This window comes from Pleuronectes platessa, chromosome 3 (assembly GCF_947347685.1).
Source record: "Pleuronectes platessa chromosome 3, fPlePla1.1, whole genome shotgun sequence".
In the NCBI taxonomy this organism is placed as follows: domain Eukaryota; kingdom Metazoa; phylum Chordata; class Actinopteri; order Pleuronectiformes; family Pleuronectidae; genus Pleuronectes; species Pleuronectes platessa.
The window spans coordinates 16918320-16941715 of NC_070628.1; the positions used below are offsets into that span (position 1 = coordinate 16918320).

The 23396-nt window shown below is 41.5% G+C and overlaps 1 protein-coding gene across 2 annotated transcripts in view; it reads left to right on the forward strand.

The window, feature by feature from the left end:
- stx8 (syntaxin 8) overlaps positions 1–23396 on the forward strand; it is a 39332-nt gene that overhangs the window by 8947 nt on the left and 6989 nt on the right. The window contains exons 7-8 of one of the 2 annotated variants that reach the window (XM_053418431.1): positions 21957–22058; positions 22183–22247. In XM_053418431.1, the coding sequence (XP_053274406.1) occupies positions 21957–22058; positions 22183–22232 (152 nt within the window). In that variant the 3' untranslated portion in view covers positions 22233–22247. Of the gene's footprint in view, positions 1–21956; positions 22059–22182; positions 22248–23396 lie in introns of those variants that run through there. The other variant, XM_053418430.1, reaches the window with a different exon arrangement.

A 23396-nucleotide genomic window follows, 5' to 3' on the forward strand; every position in this document is an offset into this window, starting at 1 on the left:
AGTATAAACATAACTTCCTTGCTAGAGGGCAAATAAGTGGTGAGGCTTACATTAGAGGACATGTGGTGGTTTCACACAGACTTCAGAAGGAGGGGCTAGACTCTACACTTGATATCATGAATGGGCCAATTCAATCTGCCATTCTGAGTGAAAGAGCAACAAAGTTATACATTTCAACAGAAGGATTATTAAAGTTAAAATGGTTTTATTGGCTTCGAAACCTCATCTGGATTTTCTCATATACCAGCTATTGTCTGTTTCTATCCTGGCGACCGGCTTCCAGTCGGGAGAAGAAGGTGTTGCACTCTCTTGTAATATCCTGTCTGAGCGTTTGTACCCAACCAAGTCCAGAGGTTGTATAACGGAGTGATCTCGCCGTGGAAACAGAGGACCTTCCCTTCTGCTGGGAAAGGACGGCAGATGTTTGATTTTGGTGGACGCCAAGTGGAGAAAGGAGGAGGAAGTGAAGAAAGCTGATTGTTTTAGCCCGCTCTCCTGTTACTGTATTGAACTGGAGACGGATCATTGCTCTAATGCTCCGACCGGCTTGTTTTTCTCCTTGTTTTTTCAGCTTGATGTCAGTGTTTCCAATAATAAGAACCTGAGTGGGTGATGGGAGAACTTTACCTCAGAGTTAGACCAGCCTCGCCGCAAGTAAGCAAGAAGGGAAATGATTTTGGGAGAAGACGAGTTCGCCGATTGGCAGGATGCAAAGCAAAAGGCAATACAACTTGTGTAGTAGGGGTGAAAGACAGATACGACTCATCTGCTATCACAAGTAAGGCTGAGGCATCACCTGAAAGGGGAAGAGGTGGTCGTGGTGAAAAAATCTCTTGCACTGATAAACGAACCAAAGGTGATGCTGAAATTAGTACCCGAAAGAAGTATATGAAGAACGTTCAAATTTTAAAGGGCTGTTACCTTGTTGCAATGTGGATGTTGCTGATTAAACTCAGGTCTGACCTTGAGGATGTGACGAATAAAAAATATAAAAATAAACACAGAGCCCACAGTGCATCAAAATGTGTTACTGTCAACAGATACTGGAAATTCTGGATAAATTGATTCCCAATGTTCACGATAATCAATGACAACATTTTCATATCTCGGTAGATCTCATGTGAAACATTTCATAATTTTATATCAGTGACAGAAGTGTTTCAAGTGTTTCAAAATTTGTCATCATGTCCCCATCTTTCAGTGAGTTTCTCACTCATGGAGCAATCAAACTTTTTACAGATATATTACAGGCATCCCTATACTGACAAGATGAAGTACAGAAATCAACACAATTGTATCTTGATAACCGCATATCTTTTTTTTACAGTAGTAATAGTTAGAATCCTTTAGTTTGTCACGTTACATCATGAGTTAAGTGAGGTCATCTGGCAGGTACTATAGGTACTGGAGCGTATTTAAAATGGGCCTGAATGGAGCCATCCCAGCCTGGCCCTGACTTGAACACTACTCTACACTGTAAACACAGCGTGGTTTGGGAGCGCTGGCAGGTAGAGCTATCCCCAAACTCTCATTCTGACATACCGCCCCATCTTTCCCTCTGTGCTGTTGAGGAGGATAAATCCAGTGTGAAGAGGACACGAGGGAATATCCTCCGGCTTTGAACTGGCCGGATGCAGGAGTGGGTGTCACCTGCACAATAGGACATTACAGGTGAATTCAGATTCAAATGAAGACGAACAATTCAGCAGAAAATGAATGGCGCTATGTGTACAATGTGCATGGACACACACACACACACACACACACACACACACACACACACACACACACACACACACACACACACACACACACACACACACACACACACACACACACACACACACACACACACACACACACACACACACACACACACACACACAGAGAGAGAGAGAGAGAACAAGTCAGGGACAGAGGATGGGAGGGGGAAAAAGGATCGGTGAAAGCTGCAGCGTCATAAGCTAGAGATCAGAGTGTGTATCAGAAATAAAAACACATAAGACCGGCATTTCCTTTGTGCATGTGTGCTGTGGGAAGATTGTTGTACTCTGTGGGTGCAATGTGCACACATGGGTACAAATACACATTGGCTTTGAATAACAACACTGTCAGATGGAACCAACATCCATAACCTGAGATTCACCAGAGGATTTTTAAAGGGCAAGCATTTGTGTGTGTCGTGTGGGATTTGGTTTAATCCAAACATTAAACACAAGATTGAACACACACACACACACACACACGAACACACACACACACACACACACACACACACACACACACACACACACACACACACACACCTCTCTGTCAACCTCTCTCCAAAGTGTTTGTGTGAATTTGCCTCCCTCAGTCTCTTAGATTTGCGTAACAGCTTGATTCTGTTGTTTTTACCCACTTTGAAAAATCATATGCCTCAAACATGCTGATAGAACATATTGATTCTTAATATATAGTTCAGTGAATTACAAATACTTTTACTATGCCAGTTTTTTTTAATACTAAATAAGACTTTTTGTGATATATGGTTCGATCTATTTAGAGTCTGCTGCTCTATACACCCAGAAGGTCCAGATGTTCTCTTTTTATTAGTTAATCCAGTTTTTCGATTTTAAGTTATTGGAGGATATAGTTCAATGAATTGTTGTTCTCTGGTGACTATTGCTTCATACAGCTTTGTATGTGCTGTGTTTCTTACTTGTATTCAATGTCAAAATCTACAAAGAAAAAAGAGGATTCTCATGTTTTTCTGAGAGTCAGGGTAAAGTTATTAGTTATAAAGCAGGAAAAAATGTTCTTTGCTGACCTTGACAGTTGATGCGTAACCTTGGCGTCCGTCCGCTTTCCGTCTTGCGGGGTTCCTTTTCCCCCCCGATCACTGTTCTGTAGCGGTGTTTTCCTATAAATAGTTTAAGCTCTTTGTAGTTTGGCTGCTCAAGTGGAGCTCATGACCCAAGTGCAGTGGAGGTTGCAGTCATTTCCTTTTTCGGGAGACAATTCCGGCTGAGGTCAGCAAGGAAGATGACCCTTTTCAGAGGTTTAGAGACGAACCCAAAGCCCCCAGTCACTCCCCTCTCAATCTGAACTGCATCACAATGGACTGAAATGTAGAAATAAGGAAGCAGACCTGGGTTTGTAGTATCTTCCAATCCTACTTGCCAGCGAAAACAAATTCCGCCATCATGGTTAAAATTAGCTCGACAATGTTCTGTCATCCATTTTTTTATAATTCTAACATTATGCTCCCAAAGATTAGTATATTTTCATTTCCACATTAAATGTTGCAGAAAATCCTCCAGCACATACCGACTGAAATGACTTGTATCTGCAGTTTTCTCCCTCCCCACCATGAAAAGTCAACATTATCCCACTTTATTGCTGTTGATATTTCTCAGATTAGAACATGACATCAGTCCACGTCTTGTACTTGTGGGGGACAGGCAGCGTCTAGCTTGTTAAAACTGCTTCTTTTGAAAGAGGCGGCAAGAGTTTGAGGTAGATTTTGAAGGGCTTCATCTGAACTGTTGTGGACTTGTTGAATTCTTGGCCGATGTCCCGTCCTTCCTCCAAGTTTGGTGAAATATTTCGAGCAGATTTAGCGTAATCCTGCTGATAAACAAACAGCCAATGGTGAAAACATAACAGCCTTTGAAGGGGTAAATATAGCATAAATCAGTTTTGTATATCGATTTTCTCACAGCCTCATCAGGTGTGATGTGCTTAGGCAGGATCAATAGAATAAACAATGTGCAGCAGGGTCTTCTGGATGAACTAAATGAGCTCCTCAGAGTTCATTAACAATTCAAATGACTTAAGACCATTCATTCCATGTACTTGTCTCCACATCCAGACCTCTGACAGCTCTAGCAGATGTGGTCTCAGGTGAACTAACACAACTGCGGCCTTTTCCAAGTCCTGACCTCTTTTTTCCTTTTCCTGATAGAAATACTTCTGGCTGCTTGGTATTTCTCCAATCTTCATGGAGAACACAGTCACAGCCACATAATTTGTATATCCGCGACTGGAGAGAAACAGACCTTCATTGGGATTTGAAACGAGGGTCTGGAACAAATTGTAGATGGATCCAAGAGATGTTTTCATTTAGGGACTGCAACAGGTCTGACCACATGTGCACTCTGGTTTTGTCTGAGACTTGGAGCTCAGAAAAGTGGATGTTTTGGTTTAAATAACAATATTACATTTTATTCCACGTTGCCTTTCACCCAAGGACATTGTACAACGCATTATATGTAAAATCATGAATAACAAAAGTTGCACCAAAGGCTCAAATCAATTCATATCTTTACCGCCACTATTATCTAAGGTAATACAGCATGAGTGAAAAAAACTGTGTATAAAGTAAACCTGATACTTTTATCAAGGTATTTTTTTTCTTCGTAGTTGTCATTTGTGTTGTTTCCATTGTTTTGCTCTTTAGTGATTTAAGGTGTACTCATGCACCCTTTATACATGAAAAACGTGGATGTTGCATTGATTAAGTTAGTGACCTCTTGGTCATGGGAGTGTTTTGCACATTGTGTTCCATCCTGATTACTCACAGGTAATTGTGTGTTACTTGCCAATCATTGTCTGACTTTTTAAGCCAGCTGCTAAAAAACCCTAAATAGGCTTCGCTACCATAATGGGTCTTCGTTTCTGGTTAATAATTAGATCAGTGATTTGATTCTGCGTCAGCGGGGGCCAAGCTGGGCAGCACTAATGACTTCCAAATAAACAGCAGAGCTGAGAGGAGCGGGGCACTTACTGCAGCAACGCAGTGACATCAGCAGTTTCACCGCAGAGCTCAGCCCCCTGCCTGCTGCTGCTTTCAGAAACGGCCCGGTGAGCAAATAAACCGTACTAATGATGACACTCAGCAGAAAGTCAGCGTGGTCACAGTTGTGGATTGATTCATTGTTTGTTTGATATGCTCGGTTTGAGATTGAGGCTGGTAATAATGAGTAGCGTTTTCCAGAGTCATGATGTGATGTTCAAACGAGCAATGTGTCACCAGAGGAATGAGAACATCGTCTTGTCGTGTGACCAGCAGATTAGCTGAGTGATGTTTGACGTTGTGAATGATTGAGAACGATAAATGACGGAGGGATACCTCCTTACGCTCTCAGTGTTGGTCTTTGGTCTTGTTGCTCTTTAAGTAGAGTTAAGGCGATGTTTCCTTGATCCTACTATTTACATATAGGTATTTCATACGTCCTTATCTTTTTTTTAACGTTTGGCTGCAACTGAAATATATTTGGTTTTATCAAAAATAAACAGCAGCTGTACGTCAGAAGGTCAGTGAGTCAGACCCGTTTTTGGTCGGATTTAGCATTTTTCACTTATGATATTAACGAATATGACAAAAGTTTAATGTGATCAAGGTTTGCCATTCCAGACTCGGTCACGGTGTTCAGACTGAAATCACAACAGAAATGTTCAGGGTACAACTCTACTCGTTATGGCCCAGCGACTTCTGTTGCTAACTATGACATTTCTTCACGCGTTGAAATGAAGATTATTTTCAACTGCCTTTCAAAACAAAAGTATATTCTCATTTGCATCTACTCTGCTATATTTATTGAATGATTTATATACAGCACCAGTAATATGCACAGCGCAACATTGACAGAGAGGCAGGTCATTGCACTTTTGGATTTGATGTTGAAAGTGGTATTTCTGGGTTTAGCGCATAGGAAACAGATTAAAGCAAGATTTTTTTAGAAAATGTATTTGAACACAGTTCATGCCGTTGCGTTTGAGGAGTATGTGATTAAGGTTATCACATCGTCATTGTTTGAACAAGTGCACGAAGGCAACTGGACTTGCTTGAGTGTTTTCTTGAGGACGTTTCAAATCTCACCCAAGAGGCTTCTTCAGTTCTGACGTCTTCAGAAAACACAAGAAAGTTGAGTTGCCTAAGTACACTTGTACTTTTGAAGATACCATGACCTGGATGACTGAGAGTCTTCTCAGACTTGAGGTTATCACAGTTTCATGGACCATATTTACTAATTTCTAAGGGGGTATCAGGGTACAGTTAGAATCCTCTACCCCACTGCTCAGTGGATCAAATGATCCTGACTCTGCATGTTTGTGGGAGCTTATGTTTCTTTGGGGTCAAAATAATAAAGGAGAACGTTTGATCGACTCAAGTTTTGCCTGTTTAGCACAACATTGGCGCCAACACACTCCTGAAAACAAATTAGACTGCAGGTATTTTGCTGACATATTTTTCAGCAAAGCTGTTTTTCTTTTGTTTTCAATCAAGCACGGTTTGCATCTAAATTTCAAGGTGGAAGGCACAGAGTAATTTTGAAGTTGGTTTTCATGGAGATAGAGGGGTCTCTCTCTCTCTCTCTCTCTCTCTCTCTCTCTCTCTCATTCTCTCGTACTTTCTTCTAGTGGAAATAGATCATTAATTCATGAAATCAAAATAAATGTTTTGAATCTAAAGATAAAGATTTTAAGCGAGCCTGCTTCGCCAATGACGGGTCGTATAGGAGACACCTTTCTGAGCACATGAGTACGTTCACCCACAGCAGACTCTGTGTGTGATAGAGCACCTTGAGAAGAACCAGTATGATGCAGGAGAGAGGTGTGGTCCGTTCTGCTCTGCTCATCTGCAGACCCGGATCACATCCAGATGTCCACCGACAGGCCCGTGCAGAGACTGGGTGAGGTTGTTTCCTTTCCACTCCCTGCGCCACATGTCCTCAACAACATGCATGGCCACCGAACTGGCACTTTATCACAAGCTATCAATTGAGCAGTATCCCTGAAAATATGTACTCTAATAAGGAGGGGGAGACAAATACAGGGAGGTATGTTTTCACTGGTTCTTTCCCACCACTGTCTGTAAAGCTAGATGACCCAATACTTGGAAACAAACACTTTATAGAATGTGAGTTCTTTAAAGGAATCTATCTATCTTATAACTGTCTTTTATACAGTCATGGGAGTGGAGAGTTTTTGTGTGATGCTCTCTGATCTCAGAATTCCCTAATATCATACAACTTATTATTACCTCCAACAAGGATGTTATGTTCTCATCTTCATTTGTTCATTAGCAGGATTATACGAAAACTATTCATACTCAATTTCCATGAAAATTTGTGGAAGAAGGTAGAACTCAAAGTTTTGGTGTTTTCATTCATTCATTAATAATTAATGGATCTTGATTTAAAAGAAAATCCGACTTGTTTAGGGGACTTGTGATTAAGAGTGTGTGAAATTTGGTATGTTCTAACTCTAACTATGTTGAAAAACGGTTTATAATTATTATTAACCTTAATATTGTGTGATTACAGTTTTGTCTTCTTTAATGTAAATCCTATGTCATATATTAAATGTTAATAACATTTTGTCCTGCAGCTCATAATGCATTATGAAATGACAGATGTAGTCATTGAAAGCAGCCTTTTACATAACTGTAGTCACTGCTGCACTGTTACTATGGTCATGCTCATGAGAATTATGTGGAAAATCCTACATTATAACTGTAAAATGAACAGGAGCACGAGGTGACAGTGTGTAGAAATAGTTCATAAATCATTTGAAGTATCAGCCATTATGTAGCTGTTACCGTGACCACTGTTCACTATTACCTCACTGGATTACCTGCTCTAAAAGAGGATGTTGTGATTCGTCCACATTTTGTTTGCACAGCCAAAGCGCTGCTATATTTGGGGAGAATGGCCTAGTGCGTGTGGTATGTGTACAATTTAACGGCAAAGTGATGTTGATACTGTGCTGTAATTTCCCCCCAGAGAGCTTTCGTGGGCAGATTGTCCAGGGGAAGCACATTAGCCATATGTGTTGGTGGTATTGGTGGTTGGGAACCTCTGCAATTTCAGCTGCCAGTTCCTTTGGCTCCAGGCGAAGGATTCCCTGCCATTTAATGGTACCTTACACTGACTCAGGCTTGGCTCGGCAGGTTGCTTTTTGGCTAACGCAAGTGACGGCGGGAACAAATCTCCCCCTGTGTTTATTTAATTGCTAACCGCTCCGGTTTGGAGGCCACGTTCAAAAGGCCGACGAGCAGAGAGCTGCCTCGCGTTCCCCTCAGCCTCAGGGTAGCATGGGTCATCCCAAATAATGAGTGGAAGGACTTACTTTACCAAGTCTACCTCAACCCAAATGTGGTTCCCATTTAAGCGCAGGGGGAAGATTGCACCTTCATCCGCTGAGCGTTTTTTATGTGTTTATGTGTGTGGACATACATCTGCTCTTTAGCAGCATACACACTAGTCTCAGGGCACACACACACACAACTCTGTGTGTGCGTGTGTGTGTGTGTGTGCACCAAAGTGAGTGTGTATATTTGAGAGTGTAAGTGCCTTGTCTGAGTGTGAGATCATTGTGTTTGTACTGAAAGTGTATTCCATATGTCCAGCACATGTTGTCAGGTTGTGATTGGCAGACCGGCCACATTTATATCTGCATGAGGAGCACGGAGGCCACTGGCCAGTCTGTGATGGGATGGAGTTTTTGGTTGTCATTAGTGCAGGACCTCACACACACACGCACAAACTGACACACACACTTTTGTGCTTGAGAGCAGGGTGGGCTAATCTTACAGATGCACTGTACAGAGACAGTTTGGCGAAGGAGGCTAAGATTTCCCAATTTGGGTGAGGGAATGAGACGGAAAGAGTTCGAGGGAAAGAAGTAACGATCTAGAGTCTGAGAAGGTGGGTTAGATAAATTAAAGGTCACTCAACTCACTTATGAGGAACTCAATTAAAGATTTAGAATAAGAATGGACTCGTGAAAAATTGTTAAAGATGGAAATAATATTTATTTATCGACCATTTTCCAACATCCAGGTAATAAAATGCTTCAGACGAGGCAGGGAATATCATAATTGTCATGAAAAACTTCAACAGTTTGTGCTGGCTATGTTTACACATGCATTTGTGTTGATTGTGTTGATTATTATTAGCAACATTGTTTTGACTACATTGACTGTTTTGATTTGTCTGCTTTACACAAGCTGATCTCAGATTACATTTTTGTGAAGAGTTTCTTTAGTGATAACGCTTGGCTTTTATATATTGATGTTTGTCACTGATGCTTTATACTAAATTATTTGCACAGGCCGCTCTAGACATAACATGTACATTGTTATTACACTGAAGAGGTTTTTAAAGGAGGTGTATTGAAGACATTTCTTGACCTCATCCACCTAACCTTCAAAGTGATTCTGCTGGAAACTGTTGCGAGTCTTTAATCTTGCTGTAAAAACGTGTCACCTTTCAAGTTGGAAATACTTTACACCCGTTCCATTTATTCTGTCATCTGATAACCCAGCATGTGTGCAATCAGACGCAATCTACAGACCAAACAGAGGATGAGACTCACCCGAGACAAAAGGCGAAAAAACACAAACAAAGACCCGGGTTTGACTCACAAGTAAAACAAGAGGCTCTTTATTGGCCTCTTTTTTGTGTAAAATGTTTTATGTGTTATAAGCGCTTCATAGATGAACAAACACGTGCCCCTTCAAAGGCTTTTGATCTGTTATCTAATCATTCTCATCTGTTTCACTCTTGGCTTAATACCAGTCTCCCGTTTGGTTTCCAACCTTCTGTTGTTACACATTTCGTAGGGAATCTGCTCTAAGTGGTTTGGTGCACGCAAACACACACACACACAGTTTATTAGAAATATCTAATGTAATTTTTGCAGATTTTGTTCTGTATTGTATTATAGAATAAAATGGAATAGAATATTACTGTATTGTCCATCCAAGTGAAAAATTATCTTCGGTCTACCAATAAACAAACAAATATAAAAAAACTTTCAACAATGAAATTTAAACAAGTGACAACATAAAACAACATAATAATAATAATGGGCAGTCAGTAAGACATATTTTTGTTCTAAGATAATCTACATGACAGAGCAATGTTTAGTTACAATGTAAACACTATAACCATCCCTTTTTTTAAACCTTCAGCAATAACACACAATTCTACAGATGTCCTGCAAGAGATTTATTTTTAAACCTAACATTAGATTCGAAAATTTTATAAACAATGATCATAACAAAAATGTTCTTGCTGCTACTGCACTCAAATATTTGAAGCATTCTCTGTCACAATCTTTTCATATTAAATTCAAACTGGAGGAATCATAGATCAGAATCGAGAGCCGTCTCTCTCCTTCATGCAGCCCACGCATGAAGCCACTAGTGGGCAGTAGAAGCCCTGACCAGTTGTGAACCTCAGTGAAAACCCTCAGGCTTTCAACTACCTAATAAAATGATTCATGGCTTTGTGCTTTTTCATCTGTGTTGTGATGGTGGGTAGATGCAAGTTTGCATGGGTCCCCAGGAAGTTGTAGGATCTTACACAGGGTTTGAAAATGTGTTTGACTTAGCGTCATCTCCTTTTCGCTCATCAGCTGGAGAAGCTGGGCAATTCCATGACGGCTGTAGTTGCAGCTGTTTATATGGCTGCAGTAAGTCAAACAGCGACAGTACATGAGATTTGTGCTGTGCTGTGAGTGTGTGTTATTCATTCATGGGTCTTCTGCGTATGCATGTGGTTTTACTCTCTGTGTCAAAGGGTCAGAACACGTTGGCCAAAAGTGGAGCATGTGCTCCCTGCATCATATTTTGGCTGTTTGCTCAGTGCCCTGCACCACTCCTGGCTGTCCACGAGCGATGTGGGAGGCTGTTTCTTCTCAGGATGGGAAGTTGTTTCAGCCGTGCTATTGGCCAAACATTTACTCTGGCCTCCATCTGTAGAGTGAAATTATCCTAAATACACCACATGCTCACAAAGATTTGCAGCAATTATGTTCTAGGTATTTTGCTACTATGATAAGTGCCTGGAAGTGTCCCAAGTATTGCACTTCCGTAACCACTAGTGTGGATAATTTCTAGGCATTTTGCTTTAATATAAAGTGCCTACAAGTGTCTCACATATTGTACATCCCTAACACCAAGAGTGGGACATTTCTAGGCATTTGCCTCAATGATGAGTGCCTAGAAGTGTCCGGCTCATTCTGATTGGTTGGGACATTTCTAGGCATTATGCTACTATGAAAAGTGCCTAGAAGTGTCCCAAGTATTGCACTTCCTTCACCACTAGTGTGGGAAATTTCTAGGCATTTTGCTTTAATTAAACGTGCCTACAAGTGTCCTACGTATTTTACTTCCCTTACACCAAGACTGGGACATTTCTAGACATTTTTATACTATCAGGGTTCCTACGTTCATGAAAAACCTGGAGAAGTCATGGAATTGTTAAATGTTTATTTCCAGGCCTGGAAAAGTGCTTGAAAAAAATTAAATCCCGAAAGTTTTGGAGAAGTCATGGAAATTTTTTATATTCATATTTTCATGTCGTTCATTTGCTCTGAGTTTTAAATAATTGTTATGCTTTTAAATGAAATGCGCTCAAAATATGAGCAGGCATACGCTCTCATACTAATTGAAAAGCTTGGTGGGGAAGCAGGCGGGATAATGCACTATGCCAGGGAAGTGTAGATCAAACTATTGTCTCTCATTCATTTGTCTAATTTAAGGTATACTGTATGCTTTGAAATTCTCATTGTTAGCTTAAATACTACATTTTGTAACTTTTTCGTGTATACACGTAGATTTCACAAAATGTTTGGTCATGGAAATTTGGTTTAAAGTTATTGAAAAGTCATGGAACGGTCATGGAAATCCATTGGTCAAAATGTGTATGAACCCTGATCATTCTTGTTTTGGTATGAGAAAATACGATTGGCATGGCAGGTACACAAGATTGTGCACAGCTGACAGAGATAAAAACAGTTGTTGGTTGCATATGCGCGCATTTGTATTTATTGCCATGTTCTCTGATTTCAACAATATGCTTTTTCACATTCTCCTTGCTAAGTGACACTTTTACATGTTGCTGTTCAGCTGCAAGTGTAATCTAAGGGCATTCAGTTTGACTCAAAGATGAAGAGATAAGATTTTGGTTCTCAATGGTCACTTGGGTTCAGGTAAGGGTCTCAAAAGACATGTTTGCACTCTGAATGCAATAATCCCCAGAACACCTGTAGAGAATCCTTCCAAATCTGTGACAAACATTCACTCGGAGTCAAAGAGGAATGGGTTTGATTTGTTGGCCAAAGGTCATATGTCAAGGTCATGGTGACGTCAGGTTGTTGTTTTCACTTGTACTCAGAGATGAATTGATTCTATTTCAGTGGCCAAATGTCACGATGACCTCATGTGAATCTCGAAATAAAACCTGTATTTATAGACTTAAACTGCCCTGGTTGGCGGAGGCCTCATACAACCACAGGATGGTAGTTGTTACACCTGCTTGTTATCTTGTTATAATCTAGTCCTTATTGTTTTCAAGCTCCTAATAGACCTCTCTATCAGAGGCACCACTGATTAGGACTTTGAACTTAAGATCCACATTGAAGGATTCTTCTAAAGGACGATCATGCATAGTGCATGATCCAAAGTAAAGTCCAGATTTCATCCCACCTTATCTGAGAATTTTCCAGGCTGAACAACAACATGGTGATGTTTTATGTTCCGCTTCCCCACTGATCTTCAGCAGATAAATACCAGCTGGCCCTGAACTCTGTTTTTCCACAATAGAACATCTGTACCAGGGGTGATACAGCTCTGTATCTGTTCCTGCTCCTGTTCCCCCTCTGAACAGCGCGTGGGTTAACACTGTCTGGGACACAAATGCTTGTCGGAAGCGTGTCATATCCGGGAAGCGTGAGCGTGTGCCTTCCACTATTTGGGGTGTGCCTGTCTGCGTAATGCTCTGAGACCTGAGTGTGTATACATATGCGTTTCTGTCAGCGTCTGTGCGTGAGAGCATATGTGTCTCCATGCGTGTGAGTGCATTATGAGTGAAACAGGGTCTGGCATGAAGATCAAAGTCCCTCCATAACTCCTTAGTCAGTCAGTGTGCTGGCAGGCCAGCTAACGTGTTGCTGGGAAGCTCCACTCACCACAGGGGAGGTTGAGTTATTAGACTCAGATCATTTCCATTAACACAAAGTTGTTCAGTTAGTGACACTATGTTCCTGGTCTCTCTCCTTTTTGTGTTTATGAAAATCTGTTTACAGCTTGGTCTTAATTAATGAAACTAATATGTAATATTATTTAAATATGCCTGTGATGCTTAGGTACAAACACAACAGAGTTGTAAATGACTGTTAGATTCAATCTTGCTACGTTAAAGAAAGTGAAAAACGATCCTGGATCTGCCTCCTGACCTGGATCCGAACCAAAGCTTTATCCATTCTTCTTGACTCATACCTTCCACCGAATTTCGTTGGAAATACAGTTGTTTTTGTGAAATCTTGCTTCGAAACCAACAAACATACAAGTTGACAGGGCTGAAAAAAATATCTGGGAGGAGGTAAAAACCTACAATTGTCATTGTCTTACTGAAAAATCATAAATCTGACTGACCGATTTAGGTGTGAGGATTCTATTGGCTGAAATTGTCACCATCATTTTTCCGGCAGGGGAGGGTGAGATAATGAGTATTCAAGCCTTTAATATTAATATTAATACCTTTTATTCATTGGCTGTGCAATCTTCGGGTTTGTTTTAGACAAGTTCTGGTAAAGGTGTATTTTAAATGACCGCAGTTTCAGTTTGCAACCATAAAATCACCCACTGTCATAAAATGAAAGGGAAAAAGAAAGAAACTGAAAAATTGAGTTTTCTCAGAACAGTGATGTCTGCAATCACGTTGACCAGACTTTGTGTTGGTACATTACAGATGAAGTCATATGAAAGCAGGTTAAATGCGAATGCTTTGAAGGCAATTACCAGATTGCTCGGTACATACAGCGACAACTGTGTTTGAGTCCGGAAAGAACTTAACTGTTCTCACGTTCTATGAACCTCTTTCAATCAAACCTCTTCTGTTTCAGATTTTTCATTAGCTCCAAGCATCTCAATATGCCCACTTGGGTGTCCTTGCTAATGACGTGTGATGGTAGTGATGAAGTGTAACAGCAGCTGGTTTGGAGGTGCTCTGCCAGTGACAGGGTGGTCCCTGCCTCACACTGCTGCCTCCGCCGACAACGCCGCCGCCGCCGTTGCTGCTGCTGCTGCTGCTGCGGCCGCTGCTGGCACCCTCATGCTCATCATGCACACATTGTTCAGTGGCACCTGGCCATAAGAGGGGAAATGGCAGAGAGCCTTGTGATGATCAGACTTCTCCCCATCACTGCTGTTGCTCTTTGCACTGTTTTTAAACCCTTATCATACATCCTCCAAATGGCAGATCACATCACTGATTATGTATTGATTTTTGAATGCACCGGTATCAGATCAGTACTCGATCAAGTCAAGGTACTGGAATTGGTGTCACGAAGGGAACAATTCAAAATGGTATCTGAACATCGTATGCACGGCAACAAGCTCAAAATTGCCGACCTTATTTCACTCAACACATGCCTAAGAGTCCTGACAACATGTCCTCTATGTGCTACGACTTGAACGAGTGTAGTTTTTTCTCAATTTATTAGCTTTTCTTCAAATGGAGGTTCAGCTTTGAGAAAGTCATTCATCAGCTGGTCATTCTTCTTGGTGTCCATCATTCTCAATGATGGATCTTATAGCAAGGTTATAGAGGTGAAACGCTGTCGACCCACAGCCGGTTTCAATTTCATAATCGCCGCACAAGTGGTTAGTATTAAGGCTGGAAATGAGGAGGTCGTATATGTACTGGCTATCAAAGTGGTCAGTCACTACTGTTCCAGCTATTTGATACTGATATCCTTAAAAGTCCTTCTCTGATTTGGTTTGGATTGTTTTTAGTAGTTAATAATTGTTATACTTGATTCTGATTTGCCGGAGAGTGTGCAGTTAGATATTATAATAACTGCCTTGTTCTGCGGTAACTGCATCAGTTATATTCTAAATGAATATTCAGAAGTGGATTGCTACTCCTTGCAGCTGTCAGTGGGCTTAGACTGCTCCTGCTGGAGTAGTAAAGTTACCTTTATTCAACCTTGACAAAGACAGTGCCAACACAAAGTTTTCATTGAAAGAGTGTTTTGCCACACAATATGAATAACAACATTTAGATTCATTTGGATGGACTCTGAGATTCATTGGGGCCGGAGGCGGCTGATGATGTCCAGCGGTGAGACTAATCTGTACACATGTGGCGCCGCACTTCAGAAGGCCATATGTTTGGAGGCTCAATTGCGTGTTGCAGTGTTGTCCTCACAAACCCCACCAGCACATGTGCACACAAAATACACACAAAACAGGATTGATGCCAAGAAGACCCACTACATAATCCAGAGTGAGGTCTATACCATTATTCACACAAAGCATGGATCAGTGTATTGTGAGATGGAGTCCGTGTTTACGTATGCGCTGCCAGTTTGTTCGGTTGTTCCTCCTCTATTTCTAAGGGAATTGTATAAAGCAGGCAATTAAAAAGTTTAGCAACATTATGAGCCACATTTCACATCTTGTTTGACTCACGTTTTGCATCTCGCCAACGAAAGCCTGTGATTGGCGCTAGATTGGCAGTGGCCAATCCCAATGTATGACCTCCTCGAAGACACGATTCGAGTCTTGCATATGCGTCACAGACTCCTATCAAATTTCCAACCTACGGAAATCTAGTCGGAGTTGGCGACAGCTCGGGCTAAGCCCGTCAAATCGTAGTGCAGAAGAGGGAGAAGGTGGTCATGGTACATGTATTGGTGAGATGCCATCTGACCTTTCTTACGCAGCACATGTCTGTAATTGGGGAAAAACAGCCTTAAACATGCATGTGAGGAACGGAGTGACGCCAACTCAGTGCAGCTCCATCGGGTTCAGGTCGGGTGCAGACTGTGCTAGGTTTAGACAGAACTGATGGCCACTGGACCGTTTAACCTCTCATCCAGCTTGATGTGCCACTCTATAGGATGTAGGATGACACAGAGCAGGACGATCAGTCGAACTCACAGTATCACTCTCCATGTGTATTTGGATACCAAACATATGAGTGGGGGGTTTCTCCTGATGTGTAGTATGTGACCCTCACCGCCAGTCCCTTGTCGTGCACTCAGAATGACTCAAGACAGCTACAAGTGTGAATTCTGCTTAAGTGAGCTTTTCAGTGCATCATATTCTTTTTGTGTCAGAGAAATGTGACTTAATATTCACTGATTTCTAATGAATCACATTTTGAGTGGTTGGCCCCTTGTTGAAATGTAGTGGCTTTTTCTGAACTATTGCTGTTGGACACCAGAGCAGAAATCAAGTCATTAACTATCCATCACCAGTGTGAATATTCAAACAACAGGAGGCCCAGTGTGAATAAATAAGCTGACATTTGTATTGGCATGCTAAAGGAAGAAAGTGGCTGTGTTTATACTCCTCACTCCTAACATATCCGATTGGCCAAAAACATTATTAGGACTGTTTCTATTATCCGGCTTGTCCTTCACAGACAGCAATCACACAGTTCACTTTCAAAGATTAAAATATTTGTTGGCCTTTGCTCTCAGTTGAAAAACTGGTTTAACTCTAAGATTTTGACTGAAACTCCACCTAATCCTAATTTACCAAAGGCCTTCAGGTTGAGTAACAATAAGCAACTCCGAGCAAAAGAAGAAGAAAAACAGAGAAATAAGTTGAAAGAAACTTTTCCAAGACTGTGCAACTTCTTGTAAATACCATAATTGCCCGGAGTTGTATTATCATGCTGAGTGCCTCTGTGTTCGCCAAGTGAAGTTCCAGTTACATCCAGAGATGTGTGTGTGTTTTGGTTGGCAACAGAGCACTACCCTCTATACACAGTCAGTCACACCAGCGCCAATTGGTAACAGTTGTGGTCAGTCCCCCTCTGCACTACAGCAACGGATAGAAGAGGTGGGTTGTGTGGGGAATAAACTGTCTGTCTTTACTTTCCTCTTTCTGCATATCCTCGGGAGAAATCATCTCCTGAATAAGCACAACAGAATTAGCCCCACTGAGTCAGATTGCATTTAAATCGCAGAGAGAAAACAAGCATTTTCTCTGTTCACTGTGCCCCCTCTGGGAATGAGTCCTACAATAACACACAGAGTTAATACAGCACATCCTGGAGCCACACTGGGGTGTCACTGTTTATGGTAGTGCCTCCACCACATGCGCACACTCACACAAACCCAAGCCACCGCTGCTGTAGCCTTTGCAAATACGCCCCAGCAAATCAGGGGCCCGAGGCGGGTATAGATCCGGGATGCGGGAATTTTATAATTAAAATAGAGACCAGCTCCCAAACATCCCAAGTGTCAAGTCTGACTAAGTAAGGTTTTATAATATTATGTGATTTGCTTGGAAATGGATATTTTTGGACTCTAGCAAGAGTTGATTAGTGAGGATCCTTTACTGTCATGGTTGCGTACTCGCAGACATTGCAGTGCTGCGTGGCCTTTGGATCCAGGCTGAATCACTTCCTAAAAGATGAGACCAGAGGAAATTCCACACACAATGCTTCATTTCTGAATCCTTGAACCTCGACCTTGAACGTGCACTCACACACAAGCTCTGTGTTTCTTTTGCTCTTAGTAGTTCTTACCCTTTGCGTCTTTGCAGGCCTGTCATCACCACTCTCATCTATTTATTGAACGATAATTAAAACCCAATGAGCAACATTCATTCACCAGTACTATCTGGGTCTGTTTGTTGTCCCTGCTGTCACCTGACAATTAGTTTTTTTTTTTCGTTGCCCTTATCCTCCACTTGCCTTCGTCGGTCTGGACATTGTATCACAGCTCGGCAGTTCTTTAATGACCTTGGACATGGCTTGTTTTGTTGTTTCCTTAATTGAATCAGACAACTTACTAATTGCTAAGAGATGTGGATTATGATCATTATGAAAGGTGCTTGGAGGGGATAACACATTCAGATATTAGCACCAGATAGTATATATATATATATACCATAATACTTGATGAAATGATGGCAAAAGGTAAATGAAATAATATTTGAAGTAAATTAAAGACTCAAAACACAGCACTTCTCACCGTCTTTTACGTCACAGTTATTTTCTCAGGCCAAGTATGATAAACAGTGACCCCTTGTCACATTATTTTTGGATATGACCATGACCTACTATATGTAGCAACCGGCAGATATGAATAGCAAGCTTATTGCAAGATGAGAGTATTTCTTCCAAATATCTTGCCACAATTTATATCAGTAGTCAGTATATTTTCCAGGGTGGTGGTTTCTATTTTTAAGAGGACTCAGGCTGACCGTCAAACCTCTGGTTCAATTAAAATTCCCTTCTGGTCTGAGATCAGTCTGGTCTTGGGCCTGAGAGTTTGCCCATTTAGTCTGCGGGTGGACTTGAAGAAGTCTTACGACCCTGAGTCATTTGGTCCTTGTATTACGGGAAAGACAGCTGCAGTGACGTCATCTGTAGGAAGTACGCCATAATCTCATTGAACATTGGGCTGTGCTTTGTCATAGATTCTGTTAGTGACTTTTTTTCAATAGAATCTCTTCGCAAACTTCAGATTTCGTCTGGGTTTATAGGTGACATGGTTATGATGTCTTTTTTAGATCATAACTTTCATTCCATACTCAATGTAAAATTGAGGGAACCAGAGTCAGAAAATGGTTTATTCCATCCTATGTGTTGGAGGTGAGTCACTGCTCCACATGAAAGGGAAAGTATCTGGGGCTTTTTGGCTTACACTACAAAGGGCATCATTTTGTTGGTTTGTGAACATAGCAATAATCCAGGCTATAAGGGAAATAGGAACAATCAAAGTTTAATGTAAATTTTCAAAACATTAATAAGAGGTAATAGAATATAACAATCTCTACGTTAATGCTTTAAAATAACTAATCACGATATGGAATCGTAAGATCCATCATCCCTAGCGAAGAGGGAGCTGAGCCTGAAGGTAAAGCCCTTGTTTTACTGGTTTATCATCTTTCCGAACTTCCTGTAGGCTCATAAAACTTGGGTAACAACTAAAAGAGAAATATACAAACAATTTAAAGGCATTACAAGGGCTAAGCCAAGAAGAGACAACGGCTGGCAGGGCTATGGTGTCTATTTAGCACCTTCAGTCCAACTATGAGGCTGGTGGTTGGCTGAGCTATGAACCCCCAGGAATGAATTGAGGCTGCTATATCTGCGTGTCTACACAAAGGACGAGTGGTATCCTTAAATCGGTCGTGATTTAAACAAAGCAAAAAAAACAGTACTTTCCAGTTTGTACCTTGGAATCAAAATAATCAATTAGACTTGACCGTAGCAGTCGATCCTTAGGATAGTAGGTGTCTAAGTTACCGCTGACATAGATGGAAACAGAGCTGTTTGCTAGTCAGCCTCTAGAGAGCAGGATGTTCACAGAGAATGGGGGTTTATACAAAAGCTGCAAAGTATTGGAGCCGAGATGAAATGGCGCTGAGATTACGCAGGAAGATAGCAGCATGAGTGGGTGACGTCATACGAGAGCAACATCTGTCTCCTATTGGTGTGAGCGCTCCAGGGTCCTTGCAGAAGGAACCTGAACACAGAAGTACAAAGAAGGGCATGGTTTTATGCACATTGTTTCTGGTCTAAGTAAAAAGCTCTGCCAGTAATAGAAGCACTGAGTAGTGATCTGGTTTTCCTGTCTCTTTCTGCGTAAGTATCCGTATTCTAGTAGAGGATCATGTATCCTGGTAAAAGCTGTTATCTCAGTCTTTCATACTGTGTTGTAGGATGATTATAAAATGTAATGTAAATGCTAATTGTTGCTTATGACTGACTGAAGTCTTTGTAGACATCAGTAGACAACTTGTATTTTCCCGGGTGATGCAGCCTCCTTCAGCTCTTGCTTGTTGTGGGGTCTCTTCTTCTCAGTTGGACTCAGATTACAGCCACTGTCTTGTTTGACAGATGAGCTGGAGGCTTTGGATCAGGAACCGTTCCTTTTTTTCTTGAACAATTTCCTCTTTTATTAATAATTTTATTCTTTGAAGTCATGGAGGTGGCGAGCATTTTAGAAGTTGTTTCTGAGTGATTTTCATAATGTGTTTCCTTTATGTAACACTTACATCATTTTTGCTATTGACATGATATACTCAGAGTTTTTTTTAAGTGCTCGTCAGTCACCAAAATATAATGGTGGCCATGAAAATAATCAAAACGTTATTCTCAACATTTCCAAATAAACAGGACTTGTAAATTAGTATTTAAAGGGAGGGCACATCTTGTCCATTGTGCAATACAGGGAAAATGTGCACATTGAAATGCATCCCCATGCAACAAGGAAACAGGAAAAATGAAATGTTTGTGTAGCTTTGAAGGGTTATCCAGTGTAATAGCATTAGATATAAACAATTCTTGCCTGAAACAGGCCCTTCTTTGTGGTCTTGCAGATCCAAGTCAGGGCCAGCAGCTGTCACACATGAAAACAAAAGTGGGAAATTGGAAATTATTTTGTTAGAAATATAACATGATAACAAAGGGACTTTAATGACCATTGATGTGAAAGGCCACTGCTTTGCAGGGCTACAATTCCTAACAAATGTATTGGTCCGTTCCCGTCCTCCCGAAGCGAAGGACTTTCTTCCTTCTAAATCGTTGCCTGATGCCTGGATGGTGATGTGGGAGTCTCTGGGGTCTCTGTAAATACGGCACTCTCACGTCTCCCATCTCCTTGTCCCCTCAAACTCTGGCCTCCAAACTGAATCGTTTTACTTTCTTCCCTGGAATTATTCATGCAACTTAATTATCTTGTCAAGCTGTGATGGCTCTAAGTTGAGGAAACAGGTTTTCCCACCAGTCCAATTGGAAGGCAACACAAGCTGAAGACAGTGGCGCTCACAAAGACAAAAACTTGAAATGACCCCAATCGCTTACCTGTGGGAATCTGGTCACATAATTAATTACTTTGTGACCCCCCCCCCAAAATCTCACACGGATAACATTTTATTTTACTATATTGCAGAAGATAGAAGCAATAAAAGGTACCACCCTCATTTTCCCCTCTAAGCAAAACTGGTAAGAGGCTGATAAGAGTCAGTGAGGAGTTTCCGTTTCTTTGACTCTGTTTTGGTTTCTGTTTCACTGGCTTTTTTTCTTGTCCAGCCACTTTATTCGGTTTAGTTTCGTCTTTTTCAGTTGAGAAGGAAATTGGACAGGACCTATAACTCTTGTTTGAGTCGGAAAAAAGGCCTAAAAATAGACACATCGAGGAAAAAAAATATATTTTCTGTCAAAGGTCGTGTTACGCCTACCTTGATGTACATGTGAAGACTGTGCAAGTCATGGGTTGCCATTTTCATTTTGTGACTGGGCTTTGATTCAAAGCTTAAATTCTGTTTCAATACAATCTCTACCCAGCATCACTTTGTAATGCCTAACCTTAATAAATCAAGAGTTGGGAAATCTTTCAGCAGCTATCTGTTTTTGTTGTTGGGCCAGACCTCTGGAGATGACATGTCAACACAGTTGCTTGTACTAACAAATCACACAGACTTCCATCTGGACAACCTTCAAGTCAGGAACTCCTGCAGAAGGACCTCAGCCATAGTGCCAGACACCGACATACACACACACTCACAAAACCCACACTTTCTTTCTTTGGACGCCCAGGCATAGTCCCTGAAGCCTGGGCCTTCGTCTTTAAAACACATGAACAATAAGGACCTGATTAAATCCAGAATGGATTCAGGAAGTAGTGAAACCATTTGAAGGGGCGAGGAGAGTTTTCACACAGCCCACTCCCTTCATCACCGCCACTCATGTCTGTGTGTTGGCTGCCTCTGCCTTTTGAAGTTGTTGACTGCTCTGATGTCAGGTTCTGCACAAGGTTTCTCACTTTATAATTTAGCGAAACATATTGGGAGGTCTTTTATCTAAGAAAATGAAAGAGGAAAAAACAAAATGAAGTCTTAATAATGGCAGATAACAACATAATACAAAGCAGGACTTAACTCTATTGACCTTCTCTTCCCACCCGTTTCTTTGTCTTTCTTCGTCTCTCAGAAATCATCGATGACGTTGCTCTTCTTGTGGACAAAACAGACGACAGGATTCGTAACGAGACGCGAAGGGTGAAGCTGGTGGAGACAAAGTCAGCGTCCTGTGGTGAGACTTCTTTGTTTTTCTTGACCATCCACCATAGTGGGACCAAATTAGATCAACCTTGAATGTATTTTATATGAATGATTTCCAAGCATCAGGTTTTTTTTTTCTTTTCTGCATGTCACAGAGCCATCCAAAGTTAGAGCTATTGCTGCCTCGAACTTCATCTCCAGATAGAATGGGTCTTCTATGGTGATTTGGACAAGCCACTTTGGCATAGATCATGTGGGAGTTGAATGGTGGGTTGACTGGCTCACGCCTGATAACATGCATTTTAAATGGGATCTCTCATACTAGTCCTTTGAGGAATTTTCAAACGTCGGGAGAGGGATGCAAATCTGGCCCCAAGTCATCATCCTCTGTTGTCTCAGCTTCACATTTACGTGAGTTGAGTCCCTGAAAGGCTTAAGGAAATGTGTGACCCTCCCTCGCCATTACCACAGACCTGTTTGTTTAACTTTTGTTTTTTTTTATTGATGAAAAGATTGGGCTTCTCTTTTCTTCTCAGTGGGTATTGCTTTTTCGGAGGAACATGACTGCCATGGGAGGCGGGCAGCTGGCTCAAGCCAACCTATGGAATGTGGGAGCGTGAGCCAGGCAGAGTTCGCCCACTGAATTGCCAGACAAAATTGCTATGGCAAAGTCTGTATTGTTGTGCTTAGGAGACCCATTTAACAGGCGGTTGTGGACAGAGGCAGAGCAGGCAGTGGGGAGGTCAGCCCCCCAGAATACTTCCTTCTGTTGGTTGTGTCCCCATGGTGCCCGAGCGCGAGTTTGTTTGAAGATCCCAGAGCTTATATTGTGTAGGAATCAGGACTCCTTCTTTCTGTCGGCCTTTTTTGTTTAACTTCTTTTGCCAACATACCTCCCTCCTCCCTCACCTCAGTTCCAGGCTCAAGATTATTCATGTGGCAGGAGTGTGTATCTGTTAGTGAGCAGTCATGTGATACTGTGTGATCCTGCGTGCATTTCAGTGTATGTGCATCACAGTGTGTATGGTGCATGTGTTTTGGAATGCATGTGTCAATTTTAAATTAATTCATTATTTGCAAAGAATGTTCGTGTGTGTGTGTGTGTGTGTGTGTGTGTGTGTGTGTGTGTGTGTGTGTGTGTGTGTGTGTGTGTGTGTGTGTGTGTGTGTGTGTGTGTGTGTGTGTGTGTGTGTGTGTGTGTGTGTGTGTTTGTCTGTCTTTGAGAAGGTTGGGGAATACACACACACACGATGGAAAATTCCCTTATGGTCCTCTTCACTCTCAGTGCTCTCTTTCTTTTTTTCCCATTCCTCTCTGTCATCTCCCTGTTCGTCTCCCCAGTTGTTTGACACTCGTCTTTGTGTCAAGC